Consider the following 13,861-nt stretch of genomic DNA (forward strand, 5'->3'; position numbering starts at 1 on the left):
GTGAGGTACCTTGTTATAATTTGTTGGAGCGATCCAGGATCAGCTCACCGGGTTGTAGGCTGGTCCCTGCCATGGAAAAGATATAAAACGCCGAGGACGTTACTCGCGTTCCGTGATCTAAAACAATAATGTCACAACAATGAGTGGTCCACCTACAAAATACGCCTGGACGAGGATTTCAGGACGAAAGTTCCCGTTGGTCTGCAATAACAAACGAATATGTGCCTGCTTTCTTCTGCTTTTGCCTCTCGTGTATACCTCGGCTTAAGAGGAAGGCGAACGACTGGTTCATTGTATCTGGAAACAAGGCCTTCCTTATCCAGCAACTGACCTGTGCTACACACTCTGGATTGCCCATAGGCTATCATTCTCTTTAGGAAACACTACTGCCCCGCATTCCCTTTCCATCTAGCATGGATAGTAATGTTTAGCTGATGAAGTGTACGGGCCAACGGTAAAAGATCCCCATCCCTTTCTGCTATAGTACCCATGCTCTCGGCAACCTTCTCCAGTAACACCATATCGCTCAACGAGGTAGAGCACGGTTCTCCAGGGTCGCTAACGAACAGGTGATTAACCAAGCAGCCATAAGGAATATGACAGCGGAATGCGCCAAACAAATATGCCGCGGCAAGCGGGCTTGTATACTTTTCCAAGCCCAGAAGAGCGAGCTCCAGGACCTTACGAGCGATGTTGACTGACAAGACAGATACAGGTTTATTGTAACAGGGGAAAGGTAAGCCAGATACTTCGGAATGGAGAGCCTCCATCTTGCGGCTCATGACCATCATGGAGCAGCTTGCCGTGAGCGTGAGATCGTAGAGCGTCCACCAATTTGAGACGTTTTCTTCGTTGGCGTCCATTGAATCTCTCTGTTGGTGATATACAACCAATCAGTGGGGCTGAAACACTGGAATAGAATGGAAATGGAGCAGTATAGGAAGACTTACTACAGACCATTCTCCGATCAAGTCTTCTATCTCAGCACAGAGTCCTTCAATCCGTTCGATGCAGTCCTCATCGTCCGAGCTCTGAGCAAAGAAGTCGAAGAAGCGAAGCAGAAGAAAGGTCAGCCGTGACTTGACAAAGAACGCCAACGTTGAAACCATGTGTTCGGGTTGTTCAGGGACGATGTTGATTGTGGGAAGATTGACACGCCACTCGGTCAAGTTGGCCGTCATGATGGCAGGCTTGTCGTGTAGCAGACGGAAGAATAGATCGACGAGCACCAACGCCCAGAGACCTTGCCTGTCATGGTCTGTTCCATCATCGGGTGACTGCCGCATGAAGGTACTGGGAAAATCCTGATCAATGTTGTGGAGGTTCAGCTTCTTTATGCACTGATACACAATTCTGTACATGTTCCAGCTGAATTCGAAGTCGCATTGCTGAAAGGAAGCTCTCATCTACCCCAGATGGTCAGTATACGGTGTGTGAGCTTTCTTGGTTTGAAGAGAACACGTACGAGAAGGATGGCAGAGATCAGGTCCGTCTTGGTCCCCAAACTGCGCTCCCTCCAAGCTGGCAGCACACGAAGACAGCAACCATAGACGCGTTGCGTTAAATTGCTATACTGAGGTCCCAAATCGTCAGCAATCAACACTGAACCATGGTAGACAATACTATAGTAGAGTACCAGCACCGCTGGCTCGAGAGTGACCTCAGGCATATCGATGATGTCAGGGATGAGGTGCATCAGCTTGATGTTGATGAAGCTCGGGAACGTGTCGATTTGGAAGTGCGTACAAAAGTCTGCAAATGAGATTAGTGTTTGAAGAGCTCTCGAACCGAATCTATCCAGTGCTTACTCTCAATACAAGCTTTGGCGATCTCTGGTTGTATATGGTAATCTAGAGGTACGGTCTGGTTGAACAAGTTCTGCCGCTTGAGATGCAAAACCTGCTCAAAGGCTTGTTGGAGGCGCACGTCGGCATTCAAGGGCGTGGCTAGACAACTAGGCAAATCACTGGCTTCTGTCTCTTCTGCGTCATTATCGATGGAAGCTCTGGATGCAGCCGATGAGACCACGAAATGTGCTTCAGGTGTTTGCCCAGGTGTTTGGGAATAAGATCCTTGAAGGCTTCCTGGGCTATTGTTGCTGAGCGCGGTATTTACCGTCGATGGATCAGCAACAAGGCGCGTGCATTTTTCCTCAACCCGAAGTAGTCTCTCAAGAAGACCAGAGAGGACATGATCACTGACATGACTGAGAAATGTTAGTGGTAGGCAAAGAAAATAATGTGTTGACATGCGGTTCATTGGGCTGACGCTTTCGGGAGTTAGCCTTCTTTCTTTTCCTTCGCTCCGGATACGTGCATGCCAGGCCTCTAGCTTGACAGCCGTCACATGTAGGTTTGGCACGGTTACATCGGATCTGGTTCGGTAGTTAGCAGATTATCGAATTCAGATGCGGCGTTGTGGTGTGGAGGCCAACACGGTAAGTAGGTGGAGCATGGGGGACTGTGGTACCTTTCGAGTCCTGCAAGCGATGCACTATTTGGGAAATGTGTTAACGCGTCAGATCTGACAGTCCAGGGTGGAGGAGCAGAGGCTTGGCTCTGATACCTACCACTAGATCATGTTGGCCGCGGTGTTGCGGCACAGCACGATACATTGTTGATGGGAAAACGCGGAGATGTCAGGACCGACGTTTGAGAGCGGTTAAAGCTGCTGTGGTTCTGATCTACGGTCTTTCGGGGAAACGCCAAGGTTATGGATAAATATGTGTAATCCAGCGCAGTGGGTGCCTAATTCTCTTTTTGAAGACAAGGCTTTTATGACACCGTTTCTTGGAATGTGAGTCCGTTCTCAATCTCCGAGGCCCAATCACGGCATTTGGGTTCGGGGGGGGTAAGCCTGCGAAGCAGGCAGTAGAAGCTCTTTTTTGGTTTCTGAATTCACGGTCTAATTATCTCTTACGTCGAGTTGGACCAATCGGCCTAGGGAAAGTTGCGAAGCCTTCTCAGCTTGGACCCCTGGACCCTCTATGGGCGCGGAAAAGTCGAGCAGTCCGTTTGTCCGGTGGCGGTGCACGGATAGAGGAGTGGATCAGATCTCACGGTTCTCGCCACTTTTGGCTCGTCCTGTGGCCGGGGGCAGAGAGCATTGACTGTTTGAGAATAGATGGAGATTAGAAAACTTCAATTTCGCTCCACGTTGAACCTACGGCCGCGGAGCTCCAGCCTGTACACCATCGCAAAACTTGAGGCCGAATGTCCGTCCCACAGCTTTTCGGGGGTCTGTCTTACACGGCGCCGAAGGGTCCAGAGATCAGATGTTGCTTCACGGGAGAGCCCCTTCCACGGACTTTTGTTGTTATTAAATAGGATGTCTGTCGTTCAATTCACCAGAAATCATGATCCATGTTCTCACTGACTGATTTTGAGTGATCAGCTGTGATTTGAACCGATCTATCCACTCCTTCTCTTCCAGTTTTCCTCTCTTTCAGGCCTATTTCCGTCCAGTTCTTTCAACCTTCATCTTCAGTTCGAGGCATCTAGGGCATACAATGTCTTCCGACGAGGGCCACGGCAAAGAGCCCGAAAAGCCAGTCCTCTCGACGGACAAGGCGATATCCTCCCAAGGCTCATACAACACCCTGATTCCCGAGGCCGGCACCACGCCCGACAAGGGAGAAGGGCAGGTGCACGATGAACTCCTTGACCTCGCCAGGCGGTTGACGACTCAATCCCAGGGCGGCGGTGCAGCGTCCCTTTTCCCCATCGCCGGAGACGGACCACTGGACCCCACCAACCCCAAATTCAACGCCAAGGCGTGGGCCAAGGCCTTCTACAAGGTCCGCAAAGAGTCCCTCGAGGGCAACCCGCCCAAGACGACGGGTATCGCCTTCAAGAACCTCAACGTGTACGGTTTCGGCTCCGACACCGACTTCCAAAAGAGCGTGGCCAACGTTTTCTTTGAGGCAGGCCGGTTGGCTAAGAAGTGGTTGTTCAACAAGAAGGACGAGCGTGTCGATATCCTCTACGATCTCGAGGGTGTCGTACACAGTGGAGAGATGCTCTGCGTGCTGGGTCCCCCAGGCTCCGGCTGTACGACGTTCCTAAAGACAGTCGCCGGAGACACCCACGGCTTTCATGTCCACGAATCGTCCACGCTCAATTACCAAGGCATCCATCCCGATCAGATTCGCAGTGCGTTCCGAGGCGAAGCTATCTACACCGCCGAAGTCGACCACCATTTTCCGCAGCTTACCGTCGGCGACACCCTTTACTTCGCGGCTGCGGCGCGATGCCCTAAGAATATCCCCGCTGGGGTCAGCCGAAAGGAGTATATAGAGCATCTCCGCGATGTAACGATGGCCATGTTTGGTATCTCACATACTAAGAATAGCCGCGTTGGCGATGACTTTATCCGCGGCGTCAGCGGAGGCGAGAGGAAGCGTGTTACAATTGCTGAAGCATCGTTGAGCTATTCTCCCTTGCAGTGCTGGGATAATAGCACCAGAGGGCTCGACAGCGCGAACGCAGTGGAATTCTGCCGAACTTTGAGGATGCAGGCTGATGTTATGGGTTGTACTTCGTGTGTCGCTATCTACCAAGCCCCTCAAGATGCCTACGACGTGAGGATATAGAGAGCAATTCCATTTCAGATCTATGCTAACATTTAAATAGCTCTTCGAAAAGGTTCTCGTCTTATATAAAGGCCGGCAAATCTTTTTCGGGAAAGCCTCCAGAGCCCAGTTATACTTTGAGGAGCTCGGCTTCTTATGCCCGGAGCAACAGACCACCGCTGATTTCCTCACTTCCATGACCAGCCCCAGTGAACGCATTATCCGCCCTGGCTGGGAGAATAAGACGCCTCGAAGCCCCGAAGACTTTGCCCGGGCATGGAAGGAGAGTAGTGACCGCGCTCTACTGCTGGAGGACATTGAGGATTATATCGAACGACATCCTTTCCACGGCAAACACTACGACAGGTTCATGGAGTCACGGCGCATGGACCAGTCCTCGGCTCAACGCGCTAACTCTCCCTTCACCTTATCCTATCTCCAGCAGATGAATCTAACCTTGTGGCGTAGTGGGGTCATGCTCAAGACGGACCCCAGCTTGACTATCACTATGCTAGTCACCAACTTCCTGCAGGCCATTATTGTCAGCAGCATTTTCTACAACCTGCCCGAAGCGACCTCGGCCTTCCAGAGCCGGGCTGTCCTGCTATTCTTCCTCATCCTCATGAACGCGTTCAGCAGCATCTTGGAGATTATTAACCTTTATGCCAAGCGTAAGATTGTCGAGAAGCATGCCAGGTGTGTCTCTGTCTTTTCTTTTCGAGTGCGAGTGGCGGTTCAGCGGATTTCTATATCTGACCTACATATCGTTGAACAACCCTCCATGCTAACACAGTTTCCTATCCAGATATGCCCTATATCACCCCAGCGCCGAAGCCCTCTCTTCAATGATTGTGGACCTGCCGTACAAGATCACCAACGCAATAATCACTAACATCACCATGTACTTCATGGGCAATCTCCGCCGCGAGCCAGGTGCATTCTTCTACTTCCTGCTCGTCATCTTTACAACAACCATGACCATGTCCATGCTTTTCCGACTGATCGGGTCAGTCACTAAGTCAATTGCCCAAGCCATGGCACCGTCCGCAATCATCCTCCTCGGCTTGATCCTCTACACCGGCTTCACCATCCCAGTACAGTACATGCGCAGCTGGATCAGCTGGTCTCGGTGGGTTAACCCAATATACTACGGTCTAGAGGCCATCGTGATCAACGAGTTCGCCGGGATGGATTTCCCATGCTCCGTCTTCATCCCCTCCGGCCCGGGCTATGAGGATGCCTCGCCGAGCGGCAGAGCATGCTCCGCGCAGGGAGCCGTCCCTGGACAAGATTCGGTCAGCGGTACGGCGTATATTAAGAGTGCTTACGGTTATGATCCGTCGCATCGATGGCGCAACTTTGGCGTCATGCTTGCGTTCATGGCCCTATATGCCTCTTTACACCTGGTGGCCACTGAGTATGTCGCTTCTGAGCGCTCTAAGGGTGAGGTTCTGGTCTACCTTCGTAAGGCCATGAAGCACTTCAAGAAATCGCCGGGAGACATTGAGAGCGGTTCTGTGACCTCGACCAATCAGCAAACGTATAACGGCAACGTCTCAGGAGGAAAGGTCGAGAAGAACATATCAGTTTTCCACTGGAAGAATGTTTCCTACGACATCGAAATTAAGGGAAAGCCCCGCCGGATCCTGGACCATGTTGACGGTTGGGTCAAGCCAGGTACCCTGACTGCGCTGATGGTAAGCTTGCTTAATACATTTGTGCATATTTTGATGCACTTTGACTGACAATACATCTAGGGCTCTTCTGGTGCTGGTAAGACTACCCTTCTCGACGTTCTTGCCAGCCGTGTGACCATGGGTGTGGTTACTGGCGAGATGCTCGTGAACGGATCACTCCGCGATGAATCCTTCCAAAGAAAGACCGGCTACGTTCAGCAACAGGACCTCCATCTGCACACATCAACTGTCCGTGAGGCTCTTACATTCAGTGCCCTCCTTCGACAACCATCTAAATACAGCCGCCAGGAAAAGCTCGATTACGTCGATACGGTCATTGACTTGCTTAGCATGGAAGATTATGCGGATGCTATCATCGGTGTCCCTGGTGAAGGTCTTAATGTTGAGCAGCGTAAGCGACTAACAATCGGTGTAGAGCTCGCTGCTCGGCCCCAGCTTCTTCTCTTCTTCGATGAGCCTACCTCGGGCTTGGACAGTCAGACCTCGTGGTCGATTTGCAATCTCATGGAGAAGCTGACCAAGAGCGGGCAAGCCATCCTTTGCACTATTCACCAGCCTTCTGCCATGCTATTTCAAAGATTCGACCGTCTTTTACTGCTATCAAAGGGCAAGACTATCTATTTTGGCGATATCGGAAAAGATTCCCACATCCTCGTCGACTACTTCACCCGCAATGGCGCCCATGGCCTTCCGGCTGGTTCCAACCCGGCCGAGTACATGCTTGAGGTCATCGGCGCGGCTCCCGGCGCAATCACGGAAATCGACTGGCCGGACATCTGGCAGAACAGTGCCGAATATCAGCTGGTTCAACAGGAGCTAGGAAAGCTTGCGTCTTCGGCGTCGTCCGAACAGCCAAGTACTGACACTCACGTATACGAGGAGTTTGCCGCGTCATCCCTGGAGCAGCACCGGCAAGTGACGAAGCGGGTCTTTGAGCAGTATTGGCGAAGCCCTGGGTACATTTATGCCAAGGCTCTCCTCGCAGTCGGCGTTGTAAGGACTCTACAGCCGCCATTTCCATCAGAGTCACGAATGCTAACTTTCAAAGTCGCTTTTCATCGGACTTTCATTCTTGAACGGTGACAACACACAGCGTGGCCTGATGAACCAGATGTTCGGTGTCTTCATCTTCCTCAGTATTTTCCCGCAACTGGTCAACCAGATCATGCCCGTTTTCGCACTGCAGCGTGTCATGTACGAAGCTCGCGAGCGTCCATCCAAGACGTACTCCTGGAAGGCTTTTCTGACTGCCAACATCGTCGTTGAGCTTGCTTGGAATTCGGTGAGTGAGATTTTATCTGCAGATGAGATGAACAAATCTAACATGACGGCAGCTCATGTCGGTTTTCGCCTTCGTCTGCTGGTACTTCCCCATTGGTCTGTATAAGAATGCCGAATGGACTGACTCCGTCGACTCGCGCGGCATTACGATATACCTGCATATCTGGATCTTTTTCGCCTTTGCTAGCACATTTTCACACATGATGATTGCGGGGCTCCCAAGTGCTGATATAGCTGGAGGTGCTATGAACCTCCTTCTCATCATGATGTTTACATTTTGCGGGTAAGTCACTGACACAACAATCCACACCATGAGTCTCAACTGACGCTGCGTGACAGTGTCCTTGCCGGCCCGAATGCTCTCCCGGGATTCTGGATCTTCATGTACCGCATCAATCCCTTCACATACATCATCGAAAGTTTCCTCGGCACCTCCCTTGGTAACGCCCCTATGTACTGCGCGTCCAATGAACTCGTACGCTTCAGCGCCCCCAACGGCTCAACGTGCGCTGAGTATGCCGCCGATTTTATCGCTCAAGCTGGGGGCTACCTCGTGGACCCCGAGTCTTCTGACTGTGGCTATTGCGCCATGAGCGAGACTAATACTTTCTTAGCCAGCGTCAGCGTCAGCTTTAACAACAGGTGGAGGGACTTTGGGTTTATGTGGGCTTTCTGCATTTTCAACGTTGGCATGGCTTTCGTATTCTACTGGCTGGCAAGGGTACCCAAGAACAAGAAGATCAAGAAGGAGTAGGACAGAGTAGTGTCTGACTTCAGCGCGGAAGGCAAGGCTTGTCCTTTTGAGGATACAGACAGTGACGACACTGCAAAACAAAACAAGACCGTATCAGTCAACAGAGTTCATTTCATAGACGGAGGATTTTGATTAGACATTTATCGTAATTAGAGGTAGACAAATACCATGTTCGCATCGGAATGTGCACGAGACATTGAGTTCGCATCAACTTCTTCGCCCTCCCTGCTTTAACCATTCATCCATATATCCCCCGCTTCCTGCTCTTAGTTTCCGCGACTTAGGCATAATACTCGATATAGCATAAACACCATTTTATCAGTGACAGAGAGCCTAATAGTGAACCTTATAGCCTAGCTGCCTCGCGGAGGCTTAATTTAGCATCTGACTAATAGGCCAAAAGTGCAAGAAGTAGATTAGCCTTAGTATTAAATTGCAATATATTAGAAGGTTGAGAATTAATTAATTATATAGTAAGATTTAAGATTGAATTTCAGATCAGGCGGAGACAATGTTTGGGTGGGCATTCAACTTTGTGGAAGCAAGGCATCGTACAGTAGCATAAGTTGGGACGGTCCAGGGTTGGTTTGACAAGGGGCAATTGGGGTAGAAACCCTCGACGGCCGATCTTCCATACCTAGTCCAACAACAAATATTGCATCATGGCCGTCTACAACTCATCCCTTGAATCCAGCGAAAAGGGTCTGGAAGCCTACGACCTGCGGGATGCAGAAGCCTTCGACTCTGTTGAGGCCATGTGCAAGTCTGACACAGTCTCGCTCGTGGTCTACGCAGTAGCCGTCTTTTCACACTACGACCTCATCAGGTCCGCAATTGAGGCCGAAAAGACGTCTATGCTGAGTGGCCACTTTGTGGATCGACTACACAGGCAGAAGATCTCTCGAAACTGGCCTAGAAAAAAGGAATTGGCACAGTTATCGGCCTCCAGGCTGGCGTTTCCCCAGCTTACGTTGCTTTGGCCATGATTCTAGAGAGTGGACGCATCGGGCGGCCTTTGGCCACCCACATTTCTGGCAGCGCCTGCACGGAGGAAACAGGCAAGGATATTGTTAAGCGATATAAGTGCTTCAAGGACCGTGACGCAGAGGGCGTTACAGGCCAAGTCATGCTCTCTATATACCTGGGCCATACTTTTCAGCCAGTCATTCAGCTCTTGGGAGAGCCGACGACCTTGCGAACCCAGATGCGGACGACGTGGCCAAGATCATCGTTATGGACCAAGACCAAGTTATTGAGTCGGACGTCACCAAGACTGTAGACGACTACGTCTCGCTTCAAGGATGGACGGAATCAGGAGTAGCCTTTACTTACTGCTTCCGGGGTGAGGGCGCGTTTGACAAGGGAGAAGGATTAGTTTAGGACATAATTGGCGAGAAAGGCGAATTGCATATAAATGGAAGTATGATTCTGCTGAACCTCGGTGCTGAGGACTTCCGACTTCGAGTCAAAGACTATGCGACGGATAAAATTGGGAAAACTCACCTGGGGCAGGACTCAGATCTTCCCCTCCCATCACAGAATGTCGGTCAAATCTACGAGAGGTTTGCTACTGGGGGCTATTACCCATCATTCAAGGAAGGAGTACATTTACATAAGCTTTTGGATAAGATATATCTATTTGCTGCTTGAGGTGCTAGTATTATTTGGAGTAGGGTACGGCTAAATTTCAATGGAATTAATAGTTGGGGATAAGAATGCTAGAAAGTCTTCCAGAGGTACTATACGGCATTTTCTTAAAGCCTTATGTTCAATACTGTTCGCGATACAGATCTCAATGGTGTCAAGCTTGCGTCAGCCAGTAATCTGCATAGACAGCTCTGCAGATAGGGCTTTCTGGCTGATAAGAGCATAAAGTTCCGACGACAATGCTGCTCCCAGAAACGTGGGGTAAGTTTTGAGTTACTGGGCTTCCCGTGGCCGCCCCAGCTATAGATCTTGATTGCAAAGCTATATGTGCCGGCCATCATATTAGCTGTGTCGGAAATATGAAGATGTATCACCCTGTAGCTTGTAGGCGCCCGATTTCTGATCATAGCATATCTGCGCAGAGACAAAGTCCTGCACTTATAGCAGCCATGATGTCAAACAGATGCGGTCTTTTGAAGCTGTGCCCCATGGTCGAAGGACTGCCGCTACCATATAACCATTGTGAGAACGAGGTTGAGTACATCTACCAGCTCTAAAGGCATCTAATTAATTACCAGTGCATATTCCCACCAACCCTATCCTTCGGTGAACGTTGACGAAGCTTGGTTACGTGGAGGGATGTGGTTGGTGGTTGTGTGAAAGGACGTTGAATGCTTGGGCTTATTAACTGTCTTTCAAGTTCAAACTAGCTATTCCTTGTGTGGATTGCTATTGGCTGCAGAATATGGTAGACAGCTATGTTCAAGTCGTCTTTACAGAGAACTTAATCTGCGAGTATTGAGACAGGTGAATGGCCAGTTGCATGTTGGTCGCAAGTCGGCTCTGGACAAGGCGCTCAACTTTAACTCGAACTCGCGGGGTTTCTTGACTGAATCTTCAAAACGAATTTCAAACATCAGGTATATACGGGCCAAATTTCAACGAAACACATTATGAATCCCAGAGTCCTAAAGGAAGTATTGCTCTGATAGTATTAACATCCAGTTTTTGAACTCCTGCCGACTATGCTCAGAGCGTTGTGGAAGATTAGATTATTGTTAGGGTGAGTACTGGCGGTTTTACTTGACTACAGAATTAGTTCTTGCAAATCACCTGAACTTTATGCAGGATGGCTCCGTGCAAGCTTGTCAGGTAACCAACTACAGCTATAAGACGGCGTAACTCAATTTGATAATCTCGCTAGTGGGCAACCAAATCAGCATCCTCCTCCCCAGCATGGCACCGCCATCTTGATTCTTCTATTGCTTTGTGTTGTTTGAAACTTGTTTTGGAAGATTCTCCGAGAAGAAGTGGTTTTCGAAATGGCCTTTCCATCCAGTCTATGTATTTCACTATTCTGTCCCTGGACCTAGATCTCAGGGTTTCAGCCATGACGGCGTCGCACAGCCTCTTTAGTTTTCAACTTGGGACTTTCTGATTTTCAGCATAACCCTAAAATCCTTTGGTTTAACGAACCAATGATTCATAGTTTTCCATGACTTGATACCATGCTGCATGTCCCCAGTTGACTCAAAGTCATAGTCCCGCAATATTCTTGGCATTAGTTTTGATATTTCCAAATAGGAGACATGTCTTCCTATACAAGTTCGCGCACCCATGCCAAACTATACCGAACAAGGTTTGTTAAGATCAGTTCCGTAAGGAATTAAATTTAGACTTCGACTCACAGGTATCCAATGGCGATTCAAGAAAGCCACCTTGTTTCTGTCCTTGTCCAACCATCGTTCTGGTCGAAACTCAGTGGCATCCGGGCCAAAGATCTGCTCGTTATAGTGTTCTACCCAAGTGTTGACACCGACGACGGTCTGAATCAAAATTAATTAATTGTCCAACAGTTCCCTGAATAAATGGGAGATGAGTACTTACCCCTGCCGGAAAGAATTGACCACAGATGGTGGCACCACCCTCAGGCACCACCCTTTCCAGCGGCAGTCCTGTTGCAGGGTGCATTCTTAATGCCTCTTTGATGACGGCCTGTAAATACAACATATCCTGAGTCTGCTTAAAGCTAAATGACTTTGACGAGTTATTGCGATCATGATGATCAATTTCTTGTCGGAGCTTTTTCATTGTCTGTGGATGTTTGAGCAAATAATATAGTGTAGCAGTTAGGGTGGCTCCGGTCGTGTCTGAGCCAGCTGCGATGTTCTGCATGCAACCTAACCAAGCGTAAAATTCGGTATATTTTGCTGGATCTTTATGATGGCGTGCCATGAGCTTAGTCATAAAGTTCGTCTTCTCCTCGTTCTCATCTCCGTCTGGCGACATGACTTTGGGTACTGCCTGGTGCTCGGCCATACATTGTGTTGTGAAATCGGAAATTGCTTGAAACTTTGAGAATTGTACTTGTGGCAAAACTCTTTGGAGGGCAAGCACGACTTTATAAAAGCTCGGAAAAATACCCATCAGACTGCTGAATACGACACTGTTGTCCAGAGTGGACATTATGTTGTCTATATCGCGACCAGCTTCGAGAAAGCCCAATCGTTTCGAAAAGGTTATCATGGAAATGACATCGAAGGCGTAGCATTGGAACCAGTGGCCTATGTCCGTGGGTACACCAACCTTCTGTGTTGTGTCATCACTCGCCATCTCCCAAAGCCGCTGATCGAAGAGGTCGGCGCATTCATCGACGAACGCTTCGTAAGATACCATAGACGATAGAGAGTATACATTTTGGTATTGCCGTCTCTTCTGGGCATGGACTCGAATGTTTGACTCTGAGAAAAGGTCCCTCGGAATGAGAGGGTTGCCAAATGCGCTATACCACGGTGACTTGGCGAATTTAGCTCCAGAATTAATGCTGTAAATCCCTTGGGTCGCATCCACATGGCACAAGCTGTATCGATTCGGACCCAGACGCACGATAGGGCCGAATCTTTGATGGAGAGCGATGTTAACCTTTTCAAAGTTGCCGCCCTTGACTTGCAAGAAGTACCAAATATCTGAAAAGCGGGACACAAAAGGCCCAGGGATCCTCCGCAAGGGCGAAGCGATAGCACGATAAAGACACAGTACAACAGATGCCCCTAGAAACACAGCAAGGCCAGATAAAAGAGCACTTTCAATATGATAAAGAGACATACTACCCAAGGTTGCGATTTTGAAGGCGAGCAGAAAATAAACAACTTGTAATGATGGAAAGTAAGATTTGGTTGTCAATGTTTCCTCACTCATGACAGCCGGACGTCCGATTTATATAGCAAGTATTCTTGGGATTCAAATGCTTCGACTCAGCTCCACAAATACATCGTATATTAGACCAGTGCCAGCCCCCGACCCCAGGCTTTACGGCATGAGATGAGACCTTTTGTAATCTCGCAAGCTTGGCATCTCTTATAGACCAATTTACCTCATTGTCGGCTTCTGACTGGACCCGGAATTAGGTAAAAAGGTCCGAATTTAGCCTATGTACTCTTACAAGACAGGTTTCTACCAAGAGCACGGTCTTGTTGTTAAAGCTGAAAACGCCTGAGCTCAGGAGGAACATCATCATCTGAAACGAGATCGACATACCATGACTGGTGTGGCAATGCCGACTGATCTCCGCCATCTTTCAAGGGGTGAGGGTTGCAATGGTAAGGAGCGGTCAGAGTCTAGGCACGGTAAGATTGAAAGACAATCCGTGTTAGCTCAAACCGGGCCAACTATCACGGCGCAAGACGTTGTATTTAGTTCGGACATTGGAGAAAGTCCGACGGTCCCGGCTAGCCTGGGGCAAAGACCCCGGGTCGATGTGATTGAAGAGGCGCCACAGATGTGACATGGGAAGTCAGGCAGGCTCAGAAGCGAAGGACGGTTCAAGTCGACCCACCGAAAGCATTAATGCTGTGACTGATATTTTTTACTCCTATCGCTCAAGATCTTATAAAGGTAAAAGTTATATTAAAT

At 49.3% G+C, this 13,861-nt stretch overlaps 4 protein-coding genes across 4 annotated transcripts; 2 read left to right on the forward strand and 2 right to left on the reverse strand.

The window, feature by feature from the left end:
- Positions 1-238: 238 nt before the first annotated feature.
- FOBCDRAFT_323981 (uncharacterized protein) lies at positions 239-2,867 on the reverse strand. Its single transcript, XM_059612104.1, has 7 exons — positions 2,570-2,867; positions 2,470-2,493; positions 2,253-2,374; positions 1,809-2,206; positions 1,466-1,752; positions 951-1,406; positions 239-872 (listed from the first exon to the last, which is right to left on the reverse strand). The coding sequence occupies exons 1-7, from the start codon at positions 2,612-2,614 to the stop codon at positions 384-386; spliced, it is 1,821 nt and encodes a 606-aa protein (XP_059466085.1). The 5' UTR covers positions 2,615-2,867; the 3' UTR covers positions 239-383.
- Positions 2,868-3,508: 641 nt separating this feature from the next.
- On the forward strand, positions 3,509-8,445 carry FOBCDRAFT_170015 (ABC-2 type transporter-domain-containing protein; the record flags this gene model as incomplete). The annotated part of the gene is made up of 7 exons (XM_054707304.2): positions 3,509-4,579; positions 4,632-5,266; positions 5,376-6,267; positions 6,328-7,260; positions 7,316-7,549; positions 7,602-7,831; positions 7,888-8,445. 7 exons carry the CDS (start codon positions 3,509-3,511, stop codon positions 8,300-8,302), a joined length of 4,410 nt encoding a protein of 1,469 aa, XP_054563279.1. The 3' UTR covers positions 8,303-8,445.
- Positions 8,446-8,964: 519 nt separating this feature from the next.
- FOBCDRAFT_280844 (uncharacterized protein) lies at positions 8,965-9,682 on the forward strand (the record flags this gene model as incomplete). The annotated part of the gene is made up of 3 exons (XM_059611587.1): positions 8,965-9,174; positions 9,219-9,399; positions 9,462-9,682. The coding sequence occupies 3 exons, from the start codon at positions 8,965-8,967 to the stop codon at positions 9,680-9,682; spliced, it is 612 nt and encodes a 203-aa protein (XP_059466086.1).
- Positions 9,683-11,361: 1,679 nt separating this feature from the next.
- FOBCDRAFT_145959 (cytochrome P450) lies at positions 11,362-13,054 on the reverse strand (the record flags this gene model as incomplete). The annotated part of the gene is made up of 3 exons (XM_054707306.1): positions 11,362-11,574; positions 11,638-11,775; positions 11,837-13,054. The coding sequence occupies 3 exons, from the start codon at positions 13,052-13,054 to the stop codon at positions 11,362-11,364; spliced, it is 1,569 nt and encodes a 522-aa protein (XP_054563281.1).
- Between the last annotated feature and the right edge of the window lie 807 nt (positions 13,055-13,861).

This window comes from Fusarium oxysporum, chromosome X (assembly GCF_013085055.1).
Source record: "Fusarium oxysporum Fo47 chromosome X, complete sequence".
In the NCBI taxonomy this organism is placed as follows: Eukaryota; Fungi; Ascomycota; class Sordariomycetes; order Hypocreales; family Nectriaceae; genus Fusarium; species Fusarium oxysporum.

What these genes read in the sequence shown, in the direction of transcription:
- FOBCDRAFT_323981 (XM_059612104.1), bottom strand. Translation starts at nt 2,614, where the DNA reads ATGTATCGTGCTGTGCCGCAACACCGCGGCCAACATGATCTAGTG. An exon ending in TCGCTTGCAGGACTCGAAAG is followed by an intron (nt 2,375 to 2,469) that starts GTACCACAGTCC and finishes CTACCGAACCAG; the next exon opens with ATCCGATGTAACCGTGCCAA. An exon ending in TGATCTCTGCCATCCTTCTC is followed by an intron (nt 1,407 to 1,465) that starts GTACGTGTTCTC and finishes CATCTGGGGTAG; the next exon opens with ATGAGAGCTTCCTTTCAGCA.